At 47.1% G+C, this 25,713-nt stretch overlaps 2 protein-coding genes across 5 annotated transcripts; one reads left to right on the top strand and one right to left on the bottom strand.

Moving 5' to 3' along the window:
* Positions 1–163: 163 nt before the first annotated feature.
* On the top strand, positions 164–6,340 carry Ckmt1a (creatine kinase, mitochondrial 1A). 4 transcript variants are annotated; one of them, XM_047540391.1, is made up of 11 exons: positions 164–218; positions 454–487; positions 1,197–1,382; positions 1,972–2,170; positions 2,375–2,470; positions 2,868–3,089; positions 3,226–3,311; positions 3,424–3,547; positions 5,420–5,554; positions 5,744–5,869; positions 6,094–6,340. In XM_047540391.1, exons 3-11 carry the CDS (start codon positions 1,234–1,236, stop codon positions 6,208–6,210), a joined length of 1,254 nt encoding a protein of 417 aa, XP_047396347.1. In that variant the 5' UTR covers positions 164–218; positions 454–487; positions 1,197–1,233; the 3' UTR covers positions 6,211–6,340. The 4 variants fall into 4 exon arrangements, with proteins under 4 accessions (XP_047396347.1, XP_047396348.1, XP_047396345.1 ...); XM_047540392.1 differs by lacking the exon at positions 454–487 and having other exon boundaries at positions 178–218; XM_047540389.1 differs by lacking the exon at positions 454–487 and having other exon boundaries at positions 179–218; positions 1,046–1,382.
* A 268-nt stretch (positions 6,341–6,608) lies between these two features.
* On the bottom strand, positions 6,609–22,436 carry Strc (stereocilin). Its single transcript, XM_047541500.1, has 29 exons — positions 22,382–22,436; positions 21,365–22,150; positions 21,252–21,276; positions 19,316–20,567; positions 18,268–18,330; positions 18,060–18,170; positions 17,710–17,876; positions 17,331–17,517; positions 17,078–17,193; positions 16,672–16,804; positions 16,140–16,322; positions 15,813–15,851; positions 15,485–15,652; positions 15,269–15,334; positions 14,677–14,802; positions 14,349–14,407; positions 13,047–13,170; positions 12,816–12,928; positions 11,139–11,274; positions 10,522–10,718; positions 10,249–10,339; positions 9,908–10,064; positions 9,109–9,278; positions 8,367–8,522; positions 7,797–7,939; positions 7,471–7,619; positions 7,130–7,227; positions 6,898–7,045; positions 6,609–6,697 (listed from the first exon to the last, which is right to left on the bottom strand). Exons 1-29 carry the CDS (start codon positions 22,434–22,436, stop codon positions 6,609–6,611), a joined length of 5,307 nt encoding a protein of 1,768 aa, XP_047397456.1.
* Positions 22,437–25,713: the final 3,277 nt, after the last annotated feature.

Here is a 25,713-nt window from a genome sequence, read left to right as displayed (position 1 = left end):
CGGATTAAACAGCATTAGGGAGCCAAGAGAGGAAACACATGTGGTGCCTAGAGACCTGTGGCTGCCTGTTCCATTCCACACCCAGTCATCTCACCACACCCTTCTCTCTTTATATTCCCCTCCAGTCCAGGAACTGGAGCTACAGAGAAGGGAAAGAAGGAAGAGGAAACTTAACAGTTCCCTGCCCGTCCCACCCCCATTCCCAGTGCAACCAACAGGTAGGCAAGTTCGCAGACTACTCAGAGGGAGACCTGTGAGCAGCACACAGGTCTGAGCCTGGAAAAGAGAAAAGTAAAAGATCAAAGGTGAAGTAGGGGATGGGGAGAAGGGTGGGGGAGAAAGAAAAGTAGAGACTTGAGAAGTGGAGGAAGGCCTGCAGACTTGGGGGCAGAGTGGGAATGAAGGCTATAGCATAGATGGGAAAAGAGCTAATATTTCTCTAATTCCTCTCAGGGAATTCTTTCTCAACATTGTTAGGAGAGCACAGGTATGGCAGTACCAAGGTACCTTGGTATTCTTCCTGGTTCTTAGGAAAAGGTGACCTTGAGCCAGCGGGTGTCTTTCCCACTGTCTGCCTCTAACCCTGTGCTTTCTCCGTGTCTTCCTCTGGTATCGGTGCTTATTCCGCGGTTTTGTCGCGGCCGCCTCCCCTGGGAAGATGAGAGGTTGCTGGGGGAGGCCGAAAGCAGAGAAGAGGTTGGCAAAGTCACCCTATCACACCTACAAAGTCGACGGATCGGGTTTCAGATTAAACCAAAGAGGCTCGGGGATAGGGTGTTCGGGTTTTGTGGTGCTGTCCTTTATGTGGTGCTGAAATCCGGGCAACCTCATCCCTGGTGGGCCTACATCCCAGCCTTAGGGGGGTGCGAATCTCGGGTCTTCCTAATTACCTGACTAGTGCTGCCCACCCCCGCCCCCGCACACCTAGAGCGGTGGCAGGCGGGAGGGCGGGGCCTGAGTGAGCCCCACCCCTGGAGACTGCGGCTCCAGCCTCCTTCAGCTCCGCCCGCCCTCCACTAGCTCATTGCGCCTCTGCTCCAACTAGCTCACTGCGCCTCTCCTGCAGCGTGGTTGGCACCGGCTCCTACTCCGGCTTCAGCCACCACCACCACCCCCATTTTGGCATCAGCCTGGGACACAGCTTCGGCACTCAGTCTGACCAGTTGCATCTTCCTTGCCTGATCCTGTCACGCCAGCTCCTGCTCTGGGATCCAGTAACCGGACCCCCAAACCATGGCTGGTCCCTTCTCCCGTCTGCTGTCTGCCCGCCCAGGGCTCAGGCTCCTGGCTTTGGCCGGAGCGGGATCTCTAGCTGCTGGATTTCTGCTCCGCCCGGAACCTGTAAGAGCTGCCAGTGAACGACGGAGGCTATATCCCCCAAGGTATCAGTGCCTGAGGCACGCAGGAGGAGGTTATGGGAACGAAGGTGGGGATAGTGTGGAGGACCTGGGCAACAGACAAGGACAATAATTACGAAAAGACCTCAGTGGGGAGGGAGCGGGGACCAAACCCCAGAAGCTAGAGTGTTTGTGGATACGCTTAACCCATGGTCCCCACCGCCAAGACCAGTTCTGACCCTATGAGTTCTACTTGCACCCCTGCCCAGATTCCAAATCCGAAGACCAGGAACTATCCTTTTCACTCTCCATCTCCTTTTCCTGCTGTTCTCCCCCATTTCCTGAATTACCTCCTTAGTCTTTCCCCTCCCCCACCCCTAATGCCGTGTTCATGGAAGGAAAGAACTGTGCAGGTGTGGGGGAACTGAACCAGCCAGCCACGGGCAGCTAGAACTATTGGGAAAGAATAGATCCTGAAAGTCCTAAAGAGATTATCAAGGCTTAGCCTACCTCTAATTCCCCCTCCTCCCTTGGAGCAAAGGCAGACAAGACTAACTGGACAGCTCCCAGCTGACAGCACTAAGTGTAGGCCTTTGTGCCCTCCCTCCATGGTTACTGGGTACCCCCTCCCCAGCGCTGAGTACCCAGACCTCCGAAAGCACAACAACTGCATGGCCAGTCACCTGACCCCAGCAGTCTATGCACGGCTCTGCGACAAGACCACACCCACGGGTTGGACGCTAGATCAGTGCATCCAGACTGGCGTGGACAACCCTGGCCACCCCTTCATCAAGACTGTGGGCATGGTGGCTGGAGATGAGGAGACCTATGAGGTAGGGGGCCCCCAGAGTCTCCCTGGTGACCCAAGCTGTCTTCCCAGTCATCCCACCTCCTTTCTCCTAAAGATCCCTCACTTACCCCCAAGACTCTGGGCCATCCATACTCAAGTTTTCTGACCCAGTGAAATCTATCCACAATTGAAGTCTAGGAAGGGGTTTCCTCTCTGTAACCACCTCTCCCTCTTAACTCCCCTTCAGATATTTGCTGACCTGTTTGACCCAGTGATCCAAGAGCGACACAATGGATATGACCCCCGAACAATGAAGCACACCACTGACCTGGATGCCAGTAAGGTGAGTCAAATATTCTGCTTCTGATTTGTGTTGCCTGATGTACAACATTTTGTATCTCCAATTCCTTCACCTTGATTATTTCCTGACTCATGGTCATTATATTGCTGAGCTTTTAATCTTGATGTGGGGAGAGTCATATTTTAAGAAATAGCAGATGTGGAGAAAACAGGGTAAATAAGAATGATCATGCTCCAAGGTGGGAAATTTGGGGAAGGGTCCACAATACTTCCTTCAATTTCAGTGCTTGCCCAGTTGGCTCCTCCCTTCATTGAATGCAGGAGGAATGCATGCATTGTGTGAAGGAAGGTCCTCTTATTCCTAAGATCTCGCCTTCCCCAAGAGTCTTCATTTCTATCCACTGTGTTTCTATGACTTATATTCCCCCTTTATCCTTCAGATTCGTTCTGGTTATTTTGATGAGAGGTATGTATTGTCCTCAAGAGTCAGAACTGGCCGAAGTATCCGAGGACTCAGCCTGCCTCCAGCCTGCACTCGGGCAGAGCGGCGAGAGGTGGAACGCGTTGTGGTGGATGCACTGAGTGGCCTGAAGGGTGACCTGGCTGGACGTTACTATAGGCTCAGTGAGATGACAGAGGCTGAGCAGCAGCAGCTTATTGATGTGAGGGGCCTTGAAAGGGAGCTGGGTTGAGGGAGTAGAGCCACAGAGGAGGCTGGGACAGATAAAATAGCTGGACTCTGAGAGGCTCAGTGGCTACCTGGAGGATTCTTAACCCAAGTTGCTTTACTCTCCCCAGGACCACTTTCTATTTGATAAACCTGTGTCCCCATTACTGACTGCAGCAGGAATGGCTCGAGACTGGCCAGATGCTCGTGGAATCTGGTATGAGGCTGCTCTTCACCTCTTTTATCCCCCCATGCCCACATAATTGGTTTTTTCCCTCTCTTTCCCTATTCTTATTTTGCCACTTGACCCCTTTACCTCCTGCCCTCAGGCACAACAATGAGAAGAGCTTCTTGATCTGGGTGAATGAGGAGGATCATACACGGGTCATCTCCATGGAGAAGGGTGGCAACATGAAGAGAGTATTTGAAAGATTCTGCCGGGGTCTCAAAGAGGTTGGAGAAAAATGCATAAGGAAGCTAGGTGGGAGAAAATAAGGAAAATCAAAGAGCGGCCTAGGTAGATTGACTTATATTATTTATCAACCAACTCAGGACATTTCTAATAGTAAAAAGGGTCACCATTTAGCACTCCAGGAGGATGGGTATAAGCCAGGACTGTCCTGGGAAAGCCAGAACATATGGTCACCCTAAGAATAGTAAGAGAGAAAGAATGTAATAAACACAAAGAAGTAAATAAAGCAGTTTCCAGATAATACAAAGAAGAAATAACTAAGATGGCAAGTTAGTTCCTGGGACATGTGGTGTGGGATGGTGGTGTGTGCAGATAAGGAAAACACTGGAGCCTGGATTGATGTAGGGTTGAGGAATTATGGTGTTCAAGATTCTAAAATAATCCCTCAGTTCTGAGTCAAGATGGGCCTTGACTCTAGATTCTGTCATTCTTGCTAAATTATCATGTCTTGGCTTTAAGCTAAGAGTGGGAGAAAGATCAGAGAAGGAAGAGGATGGGATGGCTCAAGTTCCAGAATGTACAGCTTTAGAGGAGGCATTGAACAGAATCTGCAATCCTGTATGGATTGAATCTCCATATTCAGTTCTATATTAGAAACTGCCATAAACCCAATTCTTACTGTATGTTCTCTTATATACATTTCTATTTTGGACTTGAAAGAAAGAGAGTTCCTTTTTTAGATTCTAGCTGGGAAGTTTATACTATTTTTGGCAATAAGGGATAACACTATGCATAGGTAGGGAAGTACTCTTTAAATTAAATGCTTCAGTTTCCTCATCTGTAAAATTGAGATAATAAGATTTCCTACATTTTAGGTTATCGTGAGACATTAAATAATGCAGATAAAGTGATTGGTCCATAGCAAGTATTCAATAAGTGCTAGGTATGTTATTGTTCTTAACAGAAGGGTTTCCCTATGTTCAGCATGTAAGAATGCCCCATACCATGTCTTTCTGAACTATAAACAGGGTTCCCTTTATTAATATTGGGAAGTGATCTTTGTGTTCATTGCACTGACAGATTCCCTGTCTCTTCAACTCTAATCATCTTCTTCATAATTAGGATAACTAAGTGAAACAAGAACATCCATTCCAGGCTCCCTCTCACTCGCTCATACACATACCTATGAATCTGGCTTTTCTGTTCTGTTTTCACACGTCTCTCTGATTTCTCACTTGAGCTCCTCCCATGGCTAACAGAAGGCTCTCTTGCATCTTTCTGTTGCAAAGCTTATACTTTCATTTTTTAATCTGAAAGGACCCTCTACTCATTAGTGAAGCACAGATGATCAAAGCACATAGAACTCATTGAATAATCAATCCTTTCTCAGTTCATTGTACTTCCCTAGATCATCTTTTTTTTTTTTTTTCTTTTCTTTTTATTTTCCCCAGTACTGGGGATTTAACCCTTGGGCACTTAACCAGTGAGCCACATCCCCACCCATTTTTTAATATTTTATTTAGAGACAGCATCTTGTTAAAATGCTTAGGGCCTCTCTAAGTTTCTGAGGCTGGTTTCAAACTTGCAATTCTCAGCCCCCCAAGCTGCTGGGATTACAGGAGTATGCCACTGCAACCAGCTCCCTAGATCATCCTTAATGTATTAGTTCTTCAACTTTCTTTCCTTCCACACACAAGATATTTTCTCACAAATCTCATCATAAGGCACATCATTATTTTGCAACATCAAAATTGTCTTGCATGCATGACAATAACCAACTATTTTCATTTAAAAATAAAAGAGCAATGTCATTTATTCACGCCCAAGTTTCTTATTCTGAATATTCCTAGAGTTCCTAAGGGAGGGTCCACATATCCCTTGTTTTTTGACTAACAGAATCTTTGTGAACTCAGGTGGAACGGCTAATCCAGGAGCGTGGCTGGGAATTCATGTGGAATGAACGTTTGGGATACATCTTGACCTGTCCATCTAACCTGGGCACTGGACTTCGGGCTGGAGTGCACATCAAACTGCCCCTGCTAAGCAAAGTAAAGGAGTTGAGGGGTTTTAGAAAGCAGTATAAGTGAGGAAGAAGATGGGTGTGGATGGGGAGGGAGTGGGCACTTTGAAAGGAGTCAGACACATTAGGACTAAAAGGTCAGGGGAAAGAGCTCTGAGCAGATAGAAACAGTCTTTGCCTTTATTGACCCTACCTCCAATCCCTATCTCCCCTCTAGGATAGCCGCTTCCCAAAGATCCTAGAGAACCTAAGACTTCAGAAGCGTGGGACTGGAGGAGTGGACACTGCTGCTACAGGCAATGTCTTTGACATCTCTAATTTGGATCGACTGGGCAAGTCAGAGGTGAGATCCTAAGGGGTTAGTGTGAAAAGAGATATAGGTCTATAGAGGTTGAGATAGTGATAGAAGTGAACCTCAGGAATGTAATAGAATCTAAAGTAAAATTCAGGTTAAGCGAAGAGACCTTTGGAGACCTTTAGAGACTTTCCAGAGCAGGAAAGTCAGTAAGTACTAGAGAAAGAAACTCAGATTATGGGATGCAGAGATCAAGGATTAGTGTCCTTCAGGTGGAGCTGGTGCAACTGGTCATCGATGGAGTAAACTATTTGATTGACTGTGAACGGCGTCTGGAGAGAGGCCAGGATATCCGCATCCCTGCACCTCTCGTCCAAAGCAAACATTAACTCCCTGTCACTGGCAGATGACTCAAGATCCCCAGGACTTCTTCCCATTTAATGGTGACCCATTATACTTGTCCTGAACCTGTCCCAACCCCCTGCCCCCATCCTAGTAAAGACTTCTTGTTATGCTTCAGCTGTCTGTGTTATTTCTATTGGTGGGAGAGGGGGAGGAAACAGCCTCCAGGAAATGAATAGAAGCAGTGGAGTTGTTTATGATGAAAAGAGACTCCAGATAAGGCATGCCAGGAACACTGATTCTCAGGTGGGTGGAAAGCATTAGCATTTTACCCATATTTCTCATCAGCTTCCTGAGAGTAATTGGGATGCACTTCCATTTGCACTTTATTCATTATGATGTAAGGTTTCTCGCTCAATAACCTCTCTTAACTGTAGAGAAAGGCTCATAGCAGGTGGTCAATGAAGCTGATGGTCAATGCCAGAACCCAGGAGGACTGTGACCACTCCTGGAGGCTCCAGGCTGCGCTTCGACCTATAAGAAGACAAGGAATGGAGGAATATCACAACTCTGCTTCCTAAGAGCCAATGATACTTGGAAACAAGTTTTCTTCCTACAGACCCTTTCACTCCAGGGATCTCCCTAGGCAGATTCTAAGGGTCAGACAGCACTAAGTTAGGGCTTAATTTGTGGATCAGGATATAGAGGGTCAAGCAGTGCAGTTGGGAACTCACCCTGCTGTTCTGGGCTCTCCTTCCCCTCGTACTGGGCCCACGCAACTGCTTGTCGCTGCTCAGGACTCAGATAGGCCATTTGCTCAGGAGTAACAGCCACAGCCTGAATACTGGTGAGACTAGATAGCTGGGTGGGACTGAACACCACCTGGAAGAGGGGATAGGAGCCAGTGTATACATGTAGCTCTGGTTCTCCTGTTGTCAGCCCAGACCCCAGTACAACAAAACTTACAGCAAATTTAGGAGCAGGGATGACAGAAATGGCAAGAGGGGTCAACCCCTGAATCTGTGTCTGTAGCAGTGCTGAAAGAGCCAAGTCTGGGATTCCAGCTATTTAAAGAAACAGGATGTATCTCAATGTTGTAGACTGTCATGTCTGTTCTCTTCTTTTCAAACATAAACTTCCCTTCCAACTACTCCAGAATTACTCCATCTTCTCTAATACTGTTCCCAACCCCTTACCTAAACATTTTCTCAGACTTCTGCTTTAAGAAGCCCAAAGCAGTCCTCTGCCCAATCCAACCATGGTATGGAAACCAAATCCTGACCACAAGCACCAACAGTGGTCCCCACCTGCTATTGTACCAATTTCAGTGAAGATCTCAGGCCCCCAGTTACTAACTGGGCCAAAGCCACCAGGCAGCACAAGGAGGTGGGCCAGAACCTCCAGCTGTTCCTCAGAGCACTGGAGATGCAGGTTACCCAGGAAAAGAGCTGCTTGGCTGTGGGAAAATGGGAAGAAAGGAGAATTCAGCTTCAGTGACAGAGGCTGTGGTTAAGAGACAGGGAAAGAGATGACCTCTCTTCTTCCATGGAACTACCCCCCTTCATAATCCTTCCCTCCCCAGAGAGCCCATTTTCACCTCAGCACCATCACCCACAACCCCTCCACAGGTGACCTAAACTCCCAACTGCTGATATGTTGCAGCTCCTCTGGCCGTAGTCCACAGAGCGTGTAACCCAGTGCTGTCAGGTGAATGAAGTCCAAGTGGCTCACATGCCGACCACTCTGCCATAGGAAACTGGAGACCACAGCCCGGAGCTAGAGTGGAGGTACGGGCACATAGGATAAGGAGAGGAATTATGGGGAATTAGTGAATAGGGAAATGATTAGGGGAGTGGTAGCTGCTACTGGATTATATCCTCTTTTTGTTTTTAAATCCCAGAACTGGCTCTTTCAGAAGATCCAATGGCAATAGGGGAAGGATAAAGACACTCCCTGCTTAAGAAAAAAAAAAGAGAGAGAGAGTAAAAGACGAGGCAAAAAAGAAAAAGAAAGAGAGGAAGGAGAGAATATTATGTGTCCAGGACCTCAGAGTTCCTAAGGTAGCTAGAGTGGGCTATTAAGAAATTGATAGGGAGAGTCAGGGAGGGCCACTGGAAAAAATTCCTTGGACTTTGGGTAACCTATAGAACTGGGTCTGTGGGATGGATGTTTGGGAAGTGGCAGGGAGAGGAGAAGGTATTACCTGGACAGAGCTCCAGCCATCTATCTGCCCTAGGGTGCTAAGTACTCCCCAGTCTACCAGGGTCAGCTCTTGTAGCTCTCGTTCTCCTAGACCTATTAAGAGCCGGCCCAGCTGCAGGATCTGCTCAGGACGGAATCCTCGGGGGGGACCCCACAACTAGGAAAAAAAGAAGAACAATATGAACGGAGAAAGCATTGGAGTAGGAGTCAGAATGTTGGGTCTTAGTCTAGTCTCTAACCTTAGCAGTGGAACACTGGGGCAAATTACTTGCCTTTTCTTTAGTTTCCTCAACTGTAAAATGAAATAATTGGATTATAGTTTCTCAGCTAAAAATTTAGTCTCAGTAGGAAAGATCAAACTCTAGTCCATGAGTTCTAAACCTTCAAGTGCACCAGACTCATTGAGATGCCTGTTAAAATGTAGATGCCTAGACTCAACCCGAGATTCTTAGTCTTGTATGGGAATCTTCACAACAGCATTTTAAAAACCTGCTCCTCAGATGATTTAATACATACTAAAATTTGGTTCCCACTACTCTAGTCTCTCTATCCACTATTCTATCCCCTTTCTTCAACATTGATCCCCTCTGATCTCCTACTTGTGATTCAAACCCTCTAACTCTTTAACCTCCTCTTTCCTCACTTCTCACCCAACTCTCCATTTCCTTGTGTCCTATTACACTCCCAACCAACTTCCTCATGTTTTCCCCCTTCTAACTCCTATTGGCTTCTCCATCCCTAACCTGCTTTGCCTTGCTCATGGCTGCTCGTAGTTCTTCAGGCCCAAGTCCTGGATCTCCTGCAAATAGTGCCAGGCAGTCCTCAAAGTCTGAGAGCTCCATCTCAGCAATCTGCTTTGCAGACCAGGCTGCTGGGAAGGTCCCTCGTATGTCTGCACAATTTGGTACAGGTTCTGAGGGGAAACACAAAGCCAAGGGGTCAGAATAGTATTAAAATATGTCCAGAGAGATATCTGTAGATGGAATGACCCTTCCAACCTTTGGAGGGTATGGTGGTGTAGGCAGTATGAGTTAAGGGATGATTATAGGGTGAGATTTATAGAGCTCAGAGGATTTTAGAACAATAAGTTATTAAAGAGGACAAGGTGCTGATTTCATAAATGCACTACTGAGGAAGTTGCTGGGTGATTTAATGACAGAGCTAAATTAGAATCCAGGTCTCTAACTCCAAAGTATCTCTAGCTCCAAAGTATCTTCTTCCTTCTGGGGATTTCCTTAGTACAGAGCTCCACACATAGCCCAGCTAGAACTGAGTTAGGAGTCCTGGACTAAAAGCCCAATGGGTTGTAAACTCCCAGAATTATAGAACCTTAGAACTAGAAAAGAATTTGAATATCATCCCTCTAATTATTTTGTTTTGTAAATTACCAAAACCAAACCTGCTACTGCAGATTTGCAAATTTGCTCTAAGGACTCAGCACACCATTGAAACCCCCAGCCCTAGAGGCCAGACTTCTGCATCATTGTTTGAGACCCTCTCCTGTATGCCCTGCTGGACATATGAGTATTTGGGTAGCTTCACCTGGGAGATCCTCAGCAGTTGGTCGCACAACCCCAGCTACCAGGGCTGCTTTCTTGGGAGTAAGATGTGGCCCCCGACACAACTGTCCAACTCTACTCTGTTCCCAGTTCTGCTGCTTTTCTAGAAGACGCTCCAGGGTCTCTGGGCCCAAAGCCTCCTGCATGACAGAGGAGAGAGAAGCTGGGGAGATCCACACAGGATGAGGGCCAGTTACTGCAGCTGCTGTCTCTGTCAGCAGTGTTTCCCAGATTCAGGTTGCACTTTCTTGGGCCTAAGATTGCCATAACCAACTTTCTAGTCCCCTTTATGCATTTACTCTCTCCTTTGTTCTTTTATCTCACCCTGGGGATCAAGGAAATATCCTCAGTAGACAAAGTGAATACTAGTCGTCCAGCTTGCTCTACTTCATCTTGGCTCCAGAGCTCTGGTTTCCTGGGGGACAAGAAGAAGATCATGGGCTAGGGAGCTGAGGGAAGAAAAGAGGATATGCTAGGATTGGGGAAACTTAGGACTCCAAGGAACCCTAAGCACATGAAATGGGCTACCACTGGTGATGGTGGTTGAGGGGCTGGGTATAGGGTAAGTTAGAATCTGAAGTTCCCAAAGGTCCATACCCAAGAACAGGCTCCTGTAACAGCAGCCATCCCAGCTCTGTGGCAAATGTCTCTCCTAGGCAGAATCCCTGCAGCTGACTGAGATGGGACAGCAGGATTGATAGGGGAATCCGTCGTGTGCTCTCTATCCCCAGGAATCCAACCAAGGGACCCAGTGTCTCCAGCACTTCCTCTGAGATTGGGGTCTCCTTTGGAGCCTGGAGAGGAGTATCAGTCCTTGGACAATTTAACTCTGACTCAGAGGACCAGACTCTGATCCAGACACAAAGCCCCTAGACCTTCCCTCCCTCCTGCTCCCAAATTAGCATCTTTGTGTGCTCATTGCTTTTGTTCACTTTTTAAAAATAGTGAATGAGCCCAGATACCAGGAGGCAGGAAGACTGAAAGGTGGAATCCAAGAGATTTCTTGAACTTCAAGAGGTTGAACAAGAAACATGAAGCAAATTATCAAGGAATAGAATCCAGAGGCAGATCTAAGGGGCTAAAGCCTTATACATAAGAACCCACTTGGCAGCAAGAAGAGGAAGGTGGGTCCTAGAACACAGTCAGAGAATACTCTTTGAGAGGCATGCATTGCCAAGGGTAACAGATCTGAATCTGGAAGCATGACCTCTTACCAGGTTTTGTAGTACCCTCTCTGCCAAGGCTGTCTGGTGGAGTGGGGTCAGTGCTAGCAGCTGCTCTGGAGCTCCTTGTACCAGCTCTACCACCAACATAATAGATTCATCAGACAGTCTGTCCATCAACTGGATCCTGTTATAGCAATTAGACAACAAATGCACTCATTTGGAACTGAGCCAAGTTGAGAAAGGACCCTGCATTCCCCAGACAAGTTAAGTGACTAAATCAAGCCCTGTGACCATGGACAGGAACTGATATCAAACAGTCATGAACAAATTCTCACTGTTTGCTTGAAGGGAGAGAACAAAGAGAGTGACCTATTTCTAGTCTTTCTGAAAAGAAATAACAATCTCACCTGATCTGATGAACTCCAAAGCCCCAGATATTAATTATCATTAATCTTTTTTCTCATCTCCTTTTCACAAAAGAGGATTTCTGACTCATGGTTTCAATATTTCACCTCATCCATGCCCTTGGGATTCTAAGTTATCTCAGAGAACCAACATATTTAAATGGATTTGAATGACATTAAAAGAAAAAAAAAAAAAAGCCCTTTTGCCCAGAAATAGAAATGCTATCCTGTACTCTGTATAGGGTTGCAAATTCTGGAACTGGGCCAGTTATATACAAGAGCCAAAATCGATGGAAAGGCCTATAAAAATGCATGTATGGAGTCAACAGCTTTTACCATCACCACATCCCAAGACCACTGCAACTGTTACCTTCCCCTCCTCTGATTTATAGTGGGGTGAAATGGGATTAAAAATGGGAAAAGAGCCAGGTGCAGTGGCGCCACCTGTAATCCCAGCGTCTTGGGAGGCTGAGACAGGAGGATCACGAATTCAAAGCCAGCCGCAGCAAAAACAAGGTGCTAAGCAACTCAGTGAGACCCTGCCTCTAAATAAAATACAGAATAGGGCTGGGAATGTGGCTCAGTGGTCAAGTGCCCCTGAGTTAAATCCCCGGTACCAAAAAAAGGGGTGGGGGGAAGATGCGTATCAGGGAGATATTCATAAGCTCCTAGGATCTCTGCAATAGAGAATACTTAGGTTTACCTGGTTGTATCTTCCTCCAATCCATTCTTGAATCTGTTCCATAGCATTCCTGCTACAGAGTCACCCAGTTTAGGATTGAATAGCTCATATGGTCAGGAATGCACTACCTTGATTTTCTGCATATTGTGTAAAACTTTGATTTTAACTCATTAGTCCTCATCTTGCCCTATGGAACCATTCAGAAATATGCCCTTATACATTCTACTTGATAGCCTCTCAGGGATTTGAAGGCATTTATCATGTTTTTCATATATGTTCTCCACTCCTCAACATATAGAGAACACAAAGCCCTAAGCAGACTACAATCGTTTGGAAATTGTAGTCTGCAGAATTGGACCATTGCCTCCCTCATTTCAGATACTCTATTTGATTAAAGTGGCCTGGGTTATATCAAGATTACTTGGCAAGTCACAACAATGTTTTCTCCCTCAGCTGTCCTATGCTGGGGTCATATTCTGGGAATACACAGAGCGACTTTGAATAGAATCCTCTACTTTGGGCTATAAACGATGTCAGGAAACCACCATACAGAAAACTGCTTCCTCTCAGGCATTTCCTAAGGGAAGATCTTCTAGTTGAGTTTTCTGAGGATCCAATACCTCCAGCCATAGAGCTTACGGTAAATCCAGTAGTAGCTTAGTGTCAAGTCCACTCAGTTCTGGCCCCAGGGTAGTCAGCTCTGGCTCAGGCATTGCCATCCTCCGTTGCAGTTCCATCCAGATGCAGGACCTCTGTGGGACAGGGTGGGGAAGCAAGGTCAGTACAGAACCAAACATGGGTATTGGGTTTCTGCACCCTGGTCCCAGTCTTCCTGCTCCTGCTAGTTAATACCCAAGTACCCTCTCTCACCAGGCTCCCTCGAACCCCAGTGGGCAGTTGATAGAGCATGTGTATCACTTCAAGGAAGTCTACCATTGAGTTGATCTGCTGCAGAAACTCACAGGACATGCCTCCTGCCAGGTTTCCCAGAGCCCTGTGGGAGTGGGAGTGGGAGTGGATAGATATTCTTTTAACACATGCCACAGCTTGTCCGCTCCTTGATATCAGCACTCTTAACACAAGACAGATGTTCATTTATGGTCATTTACAGTTGGAGCAATGTTTGTACACAGATCTTCCCATTGACTTCCTATAACATCGTCATTGTTTATCAGAGAAGAAAATAAAGATTTATAGAGGTCAGGTGACAGTCCCAATATCAATCTACCTGAAGTACAGTAAACAGAGACTAGAGCTGTCTTTAGGTTCTGAAGCCCCTGGTTCTTTTACTATGGGTGTAGGTAAACTAAAACCTATTTATTCCTATTTGTTTTTTCTTGGTCAGTGACTCTGAAGTTATCTTGATTTAAACAAATAATAGCAAATGTCTATTGGGAGTTTATATATATATATTACATATATAATATATATACCTTTATTTTATTTATTTATTTATATGTGGTGCTGAGTATTGAACCCTGTGCCTCACACATGCCAAGCAAGTACTCCACCACTGACCCACAACCTGAGCCCCTCTATTGGGAGTTTATATTGGACCAGACACTGTTAAATATCATATATGCCTTATCATTGTTTTTAGTTGTAGATGGACACAATACCTTTATTTTATTTATTCATTTTATATGGTGCTGAGGACCAAACTCAATGCCTTACATATGCTAGGCAAGTGCTTTACCACTGAGCTACAACCGCAGTCCCTGCCTTATCATTTAATCTTCACAATAACTACCTATGAGGTAAGAACTATTGTAATTCTTATTCTATGGGGGAAAAAAAGGTTGACACTTTAGAGAGGCTAAATGACTTGCCTAAGAGCACAAGTAAGTGCTGGGGACCTGAACCCAGCTCTTCTGAGTTCATTAGCTCTAATCAGGATGGGGTGGCACTGTGGAAGGACAGGGGGCATGGGGGCAAGGGAACCAGGAGGCTGGGACTATGTATTAACCATCCCTGTATTCCCCCTTACATATCATATGGTACCAGGCATATGGTAAGCATTTTTTAAAAATGTTAGTTGGGAACCGGGGATGGTAGAGTATTTGCCTAGCATGTATAAGGTCCTGGGTTTGATTCCCAGCACCACACACACACACACACAAAAAATTAGTTGAATTAAATTATTAAATTGACTACTCAACACAAATTACTCACTGTAGATTCCTGAGGGTCAAGTTAGTGGGCACCTGCATCTTCTTCCAGAGAAACTGTACCTACAAGAGAAAGAAGAGCTGCTTCCCAGCAAAGATACTGCCTAAGATGCCTGGGACTCAGTTCTGCCTCTCCACTCTGTGGGCCATACCAGTCCTTATTCTCCCAAATGAGAGAGAGAGAGAGAGAGAGAGAGAGAGAGAGAGAGAGAGAGAGAGAGAGGGGTTGATTATAAAGGATCCTAGGGATAAGGTGCCAAATAGGATAAAGGGTGGGTGAAGAAGATGGAAGAGATTGAGAGGGGTTCTGAGGGAAGAAGTGAGAGAATTACCTGCTGCTCAGACCAGGGCAGCTCCCGGTAACGCCTTTGGTTTGCCAGAAGAGCCGCAGTGTCCAGTTGTAGAAGCTTTAATGGGAGCAGGGGAAGCAGGCAGTCTGGCCACGTGGTGGGGATGGGCTGCTGGTGTGATGGGTATAGCAGTGTAGTAAAAGGTGAGAGGGTCTGCACTCAGCCCTCAGAGAAGGGGAGTCATAGGCTCAGAAAGAAACCAAAGCTAGGATAGTGATGGAATGGCATTTGCCACTGTAACAATGAATACCTAAATGTCTATTGTTGACAAGGGTTGCTGCTAGTCAGGCTCCTGATGAGCTAAAGTCTCTTAGTTTCTCTGAGTCTTGGTCTTGTCATCTCAAAGCAGGGTGATTGACTTAAAAGTTTCCTCAGACACTTCTGGCTTTGACATTGTAGTATGGTGTGGATCATGCTGTCCTACATCTGGAGCTGAGAACTACTAATATCTAGGTGGACACAGAGCTAACCTGAATTTTCAGACCACTGCAGGGCAAGTGTGGAAGCCAACACCATCCAGATAGAACTGCCCCAGTACACAGAGAGGAGCTCATTTGGGAGATCTCACGCATACCTGACCAGGGATACACACAGCTGCACCGGCACCTGTTGGACCCATATTTTTAACACCATCTTTCACCTGTATGAGAATCAGTAATGTGTTTATGTATGAGTGTATATAAGGAAATTGGGGAGTATGGGAGCCGTGGCCTTCCCTGGTCACAAAAATGTTGCCCCCTCCCAACTGGCACCCAGATCCCTGATAGTCTCATCCTTCCTACACTCATACCCGAAAGGTCTGCAGCAGTGCTGCAGTCTGGCAGGCAGAGAGGCGTGACAGTTCAGGAGCCAGGCAGGAACATGCCCCAATCAGTACTCTCCTAGGGATGACCTGGAGGGTCTGGGGACCAAGACCTGGCAGCAGAGAGTGCAAGGAGCAGAGTTCCTCCAGGGACAGCTGAGGAGCAAGAAAAATAATAGGCCTGAGAAAAAGGGGTAAAGTAGGGGGAAGACAACAGTCACAACACAGCAGGGCAGCAGGTACAAGGGGAACTGAGGGGGGTCGGGGAAGGGGACTGAGATCTCCAGAGGGCTGTTGAGAAGTCACTGCTACTCACATCACGTCTAGGGAGGAGCCGTCCAAGGAGCAAGACAGCCTGTGATGGGGTGAAACAGGAAGCAATAGCTCTCAGGTCCCAGCAGCCAAGTCCCCAACAGGTTCTTAGGTCCTGCCCTCCAAAACCTCCAGCTCCCTCTTAACCATCCCCAGTTACCAACATGAGTCAAGATCCTACTTGAGCTGAGGAAGGGGAAGGAGGGAGACCTTGTTGGAACAGGGTTCACCTTTAGTGCTCACCCAGGGAAGGAGGGACTGATGCTGTCCCTAAATGTGATTCTCTTGACTGGGGCTCCAGAAAGTACTCCAGAGAGTAAGACAGACCCACCTGGGCAGGTGTGACACTGGTTCCCTGTAGGGCAGGAAGCATGGCTCTAAGCTGGGGCTCTGACAGCTCCTGAAGGAAGCGGAGGCCCAACTGAGGGAAGAGAGGGGCCCAGACTCGCAGCTCCCTGGGGCTTAGCACAGTTCCACCAGATGAGCGCAAAACCCCCAAAAGTTCATACGCCACCTGTAACCGAAGAAGGTTTGGGACTGGGGAGAGAGACAGATGAATTTTGAACCTCCTCTCTAATCCTACACCCAGATTTCCAAGGGTCTTTCCTTGGAACCAGAGATGGGACTAGAGTAGATTAGGTTCAAGATGGCAAAGGCTGTTTTGGGGTGCCATAGACCACATAGGGTAGGACCAGGAAGAGGTAGTAACAGGTAAGAATGACCATGGAGTGAGGAATGAAGGTAGCGGAGGTAGGGAAGGGGGTTGGTATACTGGACTTGAGCATGTTTGATAAATTTGGGCAAGTCATCCACACATCTTGGGGAAAGGTTGGAGTCTTGTAGACCTATGTCAAGGGGCTCACCCGTCCTTCTGGGCTGAGGGTCCCATTGGCTGCACATTCCAGCAGCCCCTGTTCTACTGGTCCCATTGGATCATTCAGAGGCACCAGACTCTGCAACTCTTCAGGGCTCAGGAAACAGGCGAGGGACCCAAGCCTGAGGAGAGCATTAATCTGGCCTTCATGTGGTTACTGAGCCTAGTACTAAGATAGGGTCAATGTGAGTACATGGCATAGGCAATCTGATGCCTAAACTAGGAAATGTGGGCACCATATGTAGGCCTCTCTCCTCAAGCACTACACTACCTGAACCCACTGCCTATTCTCTTTCCCCTTCCTTCCTAGAACCACATGCTAATGCACATGGCAGCTGTACCTGCCTCTCTTCCTCTCCCACTCTGACCTGATCGTTGTTCCCACAAACACTTACCTGAGTACCTGCTCCTCACCATCCTCAACACTCTGATTCACCAAGCTGCGCAGCACATGTCGGGCATGCCCTGGCCCAAGACCTGCCACTGGCCAGCTATCTTCCAGGGCCTGGATCTGAGATGCGGAGGGTCATCTTGTGTTGGGGCACTATAGGACACTTATAGGGATAAGCCCACTAGGAGACATGTCACTGATTCCTATCCCACCTACCAGAAGATAGGCCAGTCAAGTAAAGAAGATGATTCTCATACCTGGTGAGGGCTGAGCTGCAGAAAGTTCTCCAGGGGAAGGTGGGGGAGCAGGGGCAATGCTGCCCACAACAGCTCCTGGGGCCAGGCAGGCACTTCCCCAAACAGCTCAGGAGCCAAAAGTCGTTTTGCCAGGGCCTCCTTCTGTTCAGGCCTCATCCCTGGGCTGTGATTCCGGATGGCAGCCAGGCTATGGAGAATAATGGGTCTTAACCCTTTACCTATTCCAAACGGTTACCCCCAGTTTGTATCTTCTGTAGCCTAGCTCTCATGGAAGGAAAGGAGACTGCTCCCAATTTAACAGGGAGGAGCTCTGGGCAGGGCTACTCTAGGGGGATGGAGTTGGCGTGATGATAATGAGAGCAGAAGGAATGGTGCTTACACACTATCATTGGCCAACAGGGAGGGTGGGAAGCGCATCAGGTCAGAGACAGCCAAGAAGGGGATGAGTGGTGACAGGTCAATGAAGAGCTGGGAGGTGAGGTTTGGGTACCTCTGGAGCAGCAGGGCTGTCAGGCGGCCCACAGCCTGCTCCTCGGATGGTGGTACCTGGGGGACACAGGAATGGATGCTGGCTCTGGAGATGCTCAGTATCCTTGCCATCTCCTCTCTGGAGTTCCTCCTCCCACTAAGGCAAGTCTCTGAACACTAGGTTCCAAGCAACCTTGATCCCTAGATTCCCCTCCATCATTGCTCCCTTCTCCCTATATGCCCACCTGCAATTGAGCCCACCTGCAACTGAGCCCAGGAACGATGCATGAGTGTCAGGAAGCCCTGTGCAGCCTCCATCTCTGCTGAAAGTACCAGTTTCTGGAGATTTTCTGGGGGCATGTGCAAGTATGCCTGGGAACAGGAGGTCAAGGTGGGCATGACCTCACTGGGCAGGGACCTCAGGCAATGTCTGTCACCCAGTCCACCCATGCACCCCTCCACCTGTTACCTGTACTAGAATCTGTAAGACCCAAACACTCTTCTCCCTCTGGAGCAGATCCCACAGCACAGGCTGGTGGGGAAAAAGACAAGATGCCAAAATAGCTTCTCTTCTGTCCTCCTGCAGCTTCCCCAGGCACCTGAGCTCAACTTGCAGGGATTCTTACCCCTCATTTGAAGCTAGTATGTGTGTCTCTTCAGAGACAAAGCCCCTTTAAATCTGGGCCCATGTTCTAACCTTTTCCATGTCCTCCCCCATGTCAGGTCCACAGTGGGCTCAACAAATATTTGTACATCTAAACCAAATTACTATGAATCTACCTAATTCCATTTCCTTAATCCAGGGCTTGAAAAAGGGGGCCCTAATGTGGGGTCAGGATCTTTATAAACCCAACAGAACCTAACAAAGTGCCTTGTGCATAACAGATACTCAATGAATGAATTATGGTATTTAACATATTTTAAGCCCTTTCACTCTACAGAGAAGAATCTAAAGCCCAGAAAAACTAATTTACTTACTAAGATCACATTAATTTATGGAACAGTTGAACCCAGCTCAAGTCTCCTGATTTGTGGTCCCCATGAATCTTTCCCATTCCTGATTTACCTTCCTATATACTGCCAACTCACAGTTCTAACTTGGTAGGGAGGGAGGGAAGTAGAGCCCTCTAACTTGATCCCTTTTCAGATCAAGAGAGTGGGAGAATCAAAGAGTACAAAAGAACAATGATAGAATATTTGTTATATGTTTATATATCATACACTGAGCTGAGACCACATCATGTATTATCTCATGTAATCCTTACAAATCCCCCAAAAGATTGGTGCCATTATTACACCCAGTTTATAGATGAGAAGATAAAAATATCACTCAGAGAGGTTAAATAACATGTCCCAGGTTGATCATGGAACTAAGATGTGAATCCAATTCTGTCAGACTCTAGAATTGTGTGCTTATACCACTGTAAGTACATTCTCCTGCCTCTCACTGTTGGAGGAAGTCCCCAGGAGGCTCCTCCCTTATTCCAGGAAACTTCCCCTAAGGGAAAATCACTCACACTGAAGCAAGACAGCAGCTCCATCTTGCTCATGGCAGAGCTAAGGCTGAGAGTGGGTTCAAAGTCTGCCGGGGTTGGTTGTTCCTGCTCCAGGTACTCTCCAACTGTCCGTAGCACACTGCGCCGGCCCTCTGGGCGGAAGGCATCCCAGAAGGAGCAGTTGTCTGATAGACTGGAGAGCAGCAGGGCTTGACCCAGCATCCCTTGGGCCTCAGCCCCACCAGCCTCTGGGCCCAGAAGAAAGGCCAACAAGCGCAGGAGATAGTGCAGGCGAGTGGGGTGGGCAAGGGCCGGCACAGAGGACTGACAGCGTGGTAATTGGGATAGCATGCCAAGCAGGAATGGGCCTGGGGCCAGGCAGAGTGGGGATGGACCCAGAGGTGGCAGAGAAGGCAGAAGGGGGCCTAGTAACCCTTCTAGAAAGCAAGTGTCATTGCCTCCACGACTTATCCTGCACTGGCCTGCTAGCCAAGGCCAGAAGGGCACCAGGGCCTCATACATGGTGTCATTGGCACAGACCATCAGCAGGAAGCTGCCCCCATCCGGGCAGCGTTCCCCACAGGGCCCAATGTGGCAGGGTGGGAAGGCAGTGGCATCTGAGGTGGGGCCCTGGCACACATGCTGAACCCAAGCCTGGTTGCTGGGTGGCACAGCCTGAAAACTCGCCTCCACACACAGTCGTTCAGCCCACAGAGTCTCATTCTCCAAGAAGCAGCCCCAGAAGATCTCTGGGGTGAGGGGTACAGGGGGCAGGCCTTCAGGGCAGCTGGTTGGAGGTGGGAGCAGGCCAGCACAAAGCCGCTTTACTAGGCGGCGATTGGGGCCAGACAGGACTGAAAAGGAGAGGTTGCTACATATTGCATCCAGAAATTGATCAGGAAACTGGTCATGGCAGGCCTGTAGCCAGCCTTGGGCACCTGGTGCCCATGAGACTGCATACCACACAGCTGTCTGGCAGATGGCAGCGGTGCTGGGAGGGGGTTGTGGGGTAGCAGGCTTTGCATGCTGGCAGAGTAAGTGGATGGAGAAGTTGGAAATGCTGTAGGGTGGTGCTGGGCCTGAGTGGTTCTCGCAGAGGGCTTCCAAAGAGATGGCTCGCCGTTGGCGAGGGCTGATGTGGACTGAGGGCTGGGAAGTCCTGGGCAGAGGCACACCAGTGCTCAGGCAGTGGAGGAGGGCAGGGGGTGGGGGTGGCGATCCAGATAGGAAGCCCAGTGCCTGAACATCCCAGGAAAGGTTGTGCCGGATGCCCCTGGGTACAAAGGGAGGAGCAGGCAGGATCTGGTTAATTCACATTTCTTCCAGCTGAAGAGTCTGACCCTCCTCCAGAGCCTTGCAGGGAGCGTGGAAAGTAAGGCTTTTCCAAAAATGAGGTTCCTGAGAGTGTAGCCCCAGTTGGAGTCCATTCTGTCTACCTGACTCCTTTCTCTCTCCTTTTTTTCATCTGGTTTTAGGTAGCTAAAACTCAACCCTTGGTTGGCCTCGTATCAGAAAATCTGCCTGGCAACCGAATATGTCTAACTACTGTGACATGGGTGTACTGAATTTGTAAGGGAGTAGAGGAATTCAGACTTTCTTCTTTTTCCAAACCCCATCTTTATTAGCTAAAGTTTATTAAGCCAGGCACTATTCTAAGCAGTTTACACATATGGTATCAACTCATTTCATCCCTTGCAACAATTCTGCAGTAGCTAATATTAGCACCTTTATTTTACAAATGGGGAAACTGAGACATAGAAAGAATATGCAGCATGCCCAAGGTCATGTGGCTAGGAAGAAATGGACCAAGAACTCTAACCCAGACAATCACACTCCAAAACCCCTAAGCCACCCTCCTCCCATCAGCTTTCTCCTTGGCTCTGGAGATAGATGACTTCAGCCCTCCACCTCCAGAATTCCCAGGCCCACCCCTCAGAACTGGTCTTTTGTTACTTACCAGAGGAGCAGTTGTTGAAGGTTACCTAGGAGGGAAAGAGCAAGGAAGAGAACTACCCCAACCTCACCCATCTTGCTCTACCTCATCCAAGCTCCCTACCCGGCAGCACTCACCTCCCTGGCACTGCCCGTTGGCATCAGGCTCTGGCTGGCCCAGAATGGAAAAGACCTCATCCTGCAGGGAGTGAGTGACACGGAGCAACACTTCCTGGAAGGCAGCATAGAAGGGGCCCCCTACTGTGCGTAACAGACCGCCCCAAAGAGCCTCCTCAGAGCCCAACTCCCCTGCTGGGGTAAGCAAGCCCAACAGACCCTGCAAAAAATAAGGGGCTGACTCCCTCCCATTGAGATCTGTAGCATTGGTGGCATCCACACTGGGCTCCACCTGTACTAGGGCCTGCCAGCGTGTGCCCTCTAACAGCAGCAGTAAAGAAGGCAACCAGTCCGCAACCAGGACACAGTCAGAGGGCCCATCACGGGTGCATGGGGGTCGTGTAGGAGCAGGGGGCCCTCCAGGAACTAAGGCTCCCAGCAGCACCTCCACGAGTCCACCCAGCACACCTGCCTGGTGCACCAGGAAGTCCCGGGGAGTTTGTTCCTGTCCCAGCAGTGCCAGCACATCTCCCAGCAGCCCTAGCATTGGCTCCCAGTCTGGACTGCCTCTCAGTGTCACTAGGAAATCATGAAGCCGGAGAGCTGGAGGCTGGAGAGGTGGGGGCTCTCCCACTGGTCCCTCCCCCATTCTCCCAGGCTCAAAGGAGGAAGAAATGTTGGCCAGGAATGCAGAGAACCGTGAATGGCTGAGGGAACCCTGGGGAGCCTGGTCCAGAGTGGAGAGGAATGACTTCAGGAGAGAGAGACCAGGGTCCAGGGACTGAGGCCCAGTAGGGGCCAGAGTCACTGTAAGGAGAGAAACCAGAGGTCACTAAGTGGGAGAAAATGCCTAAAGTCAGCCTTGCCCCTAAACACAATTCTAAAGATGAAATGAGGTGAGTCCCTTTCACTGGCACCAGTCTCTGCCCCTCTTCCTTATCCCTTTAGTTTTTAATCTAACTGGTTAACCTCCATATTCTTACCTCTTTCTAAGTAACCCTCCCCTTAATCCTCAGCCCTGTTCTCTGTTCCTCTCACCTGTGCAGGAGAGCAGCAGCAGCAGCAGCAGTGGGGACCAGAGGCTCAGAGCCATGTTTCCAGGTGAGCACTGGTACTGGAGGTGAGTTCTGGTTATTCTCACCTTGTGAGGAATAACCAAGTGAGGGCAGGGCACTACAGGCAGCCTGAGACTCCACTGACACTGTAGTGTGGTCTTTCAAGAAACAATATCTGTAACCTGACAGCAGGTTTGTCACCTGAGCCGCTGAATACCTGATCCTTTAGCTCTGGAAAGGGTGTGTTTCTGTGAGAGGAACCAATGATAGGGGATCCCAGGGGACCCTTAGAGGAACCCAAGGAGTTATCTTGAGTTAGGAGCCAGGGATGCAAAGAGAAGTAGGCAGTCATAGAAATGGAGAACTGTAGATCACATGTGTAATCTGGGGGGTCTGTAGAAAAATGTAAGAAAACAAAGAGGACACAAAAGAGCCTAAAAAGCAAACAGAATTTGAGGAAATTGAAGAAGAAAGGAACTTGGCAGCCAGGTATAAACAGAAAAGAGGAATGACACCAGATGCGGTGGTGTGTGCCTGTAATCCCGTTGGCTCAGGAGGCTGAGGCAGGAAGATCACAAGTTCAAAGCTAGCCTCAGCAACTTAGCAAGGCCCTGTTTCAAAATAAAAAAAAATAGAAAAGGGCTGGGGATGGCACTTAGAGGTTAGTGCCCCTGGGTTCAATCCTTGGTACCAAAAAAGAGGGAATGACAACAGAGGTCTGGTCCATGGATGGATCATTCAGGAAGAGGGGAGCTGCTTTAGATTCACTACCTAGAACCCCAAAATATTAATATATGGACAGGACCCCAGAGATCATGGAGCCCAAACCTCTCAATTTACAGAGCAAGAGAAAACAGACCCCGAGAGATGTTACTTTCTTATTAGGACTTTCAAATATTTGGAATTTCCCCTTGGCTCTGGCTTTGTGGCCTGGGTGAAAGTCCTATAGAAAAGTCTTAGCTGAGAAGAGATAAACCAGATTAAATACTGTGCAAGGTGCTATTCCCCCTTGGATTGCTCATGGATCAGAAGGATCCTATTCAAAATAAGCTGGTGATCAGGGTTACAATTTTTTTTCTATCTCTCTTTACATTCCCCCAAAGATCTTTATGTGAATCCTACTCTAAACAGTAATTTACACTGAAGTTCCCCCAAACCTTTTTTTCTGTCTCTCTTTTCTTAGAACCCTTCCTCATTCTTTTCCCAAACCTACATATTTAACTCCATTATCAATATGATTTGGCCCTAGAAGTTTCACTTAGGATCACAGAATTTTAGAGGTGGAAGGGACATAAAGAAGTCTCTGGTACAAAATTCTCATTTTATAGACAAGGAAATTGAGGCCCAATGAGATGAAATGATTTGGCCCAGGTCACCAAGGGAGTTGGGATAGTCCTGGGATTTTCCAAAGTCAGTCAAAAGCAGGGACCAGTAAATGATCCATTGCATCATTTTTTTTTTCAATATTTCCCTTTAGTTCATCCAGAATACCCTATCTAATCTGAAAGCAGAGAGGAGAATTAGAGAGAAAAGATGGCTTTTGTTGCCAAAGGCTTCCTTGTTCCTGGTTTTAGTTCATTCTGCAGTTCACCTGAATTTTGGCCCTTGATTCTATTACAACTTTTTATAATAAACCCCCGATCCCCCCTTTTTTTTGCTTATAGGATAGCAAAAAATAAGATGGACTAGGTTCAAATCCTGACTCCAACATTTACTAGTTGTATATTCCTGGAGCTGTTTCTTTTTTTTGGGGGTACTGGGGATCAAACCCAGGGCCTTGTGCTGATAAGGCAAGCACTCTACCAACTGAGCTATCTCCCCAGCCCCACTGGGGCTGTTTCTAAACCCCTGTGCCACAGAAGTCTTTTATACAAAAATGAAAAGTTACTAGTACAGAGTTTTAATGAGGATTAAATTCGAAAATACATTTGAAGTACTTAGTACTAGAGCTGAGGATATCTCTGACAGAGAACTTGCCTAGTTCTCTGAGTTTCATCCCCTACCACATTTAAAAAAAAGTATTTAGTGCAATGTCTGGCATTTGTTCAACAAAGATTAAGTAAGCATCTATTTTGTCATGCACTAGTACAGAATATTTACTTACTATTACTATTACTATTATCAGAGTAATAGTAGTGTTACTATTACTATTATTCAGAATGAATTATTTCATTTAAAAATTCTTAGTTAATATAGAAAATTATTACCCAGAAATATTGTATTGAGTGAAAGACCTTTAGAACTAATATATTACCCCCAATATTACCAAAATCTGCAGATGCCCAAAATTCTCATATAAAATGGAATAGTATTTGCTTATAACCTATATACTTCCTCCTGTGTATTTTAAATCATCTCTAGATTACTTATAATACTTAACACATTTTAAGTGCTATACAAATAGTTCTTATATTGTTTGGAGAATAGTAACATAAAAAAGTCTGTACCTGTTGAGCACAGATGATGCAATTTTTAAAAAATATTTTCTACCCATGCTTGATTGAATCTGCAGATGTGGAACCTGTGGATACAGAGAGCTGACTGGATTAAACATGCTGAATCAAGCAGGGATGGGAGCCATGAGGACTCCCCCAAACCAGGATGAGGATTTTCTTGGCTGTCCACATGATGCTGGAGTAAGTAGTTGGTTAATTCTCTTGCTGCTAAGAATTCAGACTATATGCTAACCAAGAGCTCAGAGTTTATAGCAAATATATCAGGACTTTTGATTATGATTACTGCTAATAATTTTCTAAGGTTCAACAATAGCAAGGCAAGTCCCAATCTATAAAGCACCAAAAGGAAAGACAAACAGAACCAGCAAACTGAAATTTCAGGGGTCCAGAACAAAAAAGTAAGCGTGTGTCCTGCAAAAGTGAAATGGATAAGACTGGAGGAATGACTGATCTGGCAACTGGAATAAATATACCTGGGAAAGCCAAAGGAGCTGAGCACTCTGAAACTTCCTCACTTTCCAAAACCTTCCAAAGAGCACTTTCTGCCTCACAGGAACAAATACCTTCCTTCGTAAACCATGATTATTTTTGTTCCTGTTGGTTTGATTTTGTAACTAATATACTTGTTACTTACTGGATACCCAAGTATTCCCTACATTTTCCAAATCCCTTGCAGTTAGATAAGCTCAGGTGATGAGTTCTGTCCAGTGGATTGTGACTGACCAAAGAATTTAAGAGCTAGCAAATTACCCTTCTTAACAATCTCCTTCCATTGAGGCATCCTAGGAACTGCATGTTGAAATGATAATGTTATAAGACCTGAAGCTCCAACGCACAGCATTTATAGTAGATCCTCATT

This window comes from Sciurus carolinensis, chromosome 2, assembly GCF_902686445.1.
Source record: "Sciurus carolinensis chromosome 2, mSciCar1.2, whole genome shotgun sequence".
Taxonomy (NCBI): Eukaryota; Metazoa; Chordata; class Mammalia; order Rodentia; family Sciuridae; genus Sciurus; species Sciurus carolinensis.
The sequence above is the reverse complement of the archived record's forward strand: the minus strand, read 5'-3'. Positions and strand labels throughout refer to the sequence as shown.

Bases quoted from the DNA above. Each gene is read 5' to 3' on its own strand.
- Ckmt1a (XM_047540391.1), top strand. From the start codon at position 1,234: ATGGCTGGTCCCTTCTCCCGTCTGCTGTCTGCCCGCCCAGGGCTCAGG. The intron at 2,171-2,374 runs GTAGGGGGCCCC...ACTCCCCTTCAG, and splicing joins GAGATGAGGAGACCTATGAG to ATATTTGCTGACCTGTTTGA. The intron at 3,548-5,419 runs GTTGGAGAAAAA...TTGTGAACTCAG, and splicing joins TCTGCCGGGGTCTCAAAGAG to GTGGAACGGCTAATCCAGGA.
- Strc (XM_047541500.1), bottom strand. From the start codon at position 22,436: ATGGCTCTGAGCCTCTGGTCCCCACTGCTGCTGCTGCTGCTGCTCTCC. The intron at 17,877-18,059 runs GTGGGCTCAATT...TGTGTCCCCCAG, and splicing joins GTTCCTGGGCTCAGTTGCAG to GTACCACCATCCGAGGAGCA. The intron at 8,523-9,108 runs GTTAGGGATGGA...TTTTTTTCCTAG, and splicing joins CCATGAGCAAGGCAAAGCAG to TTGTGGGGTCCCCCCCGAGG.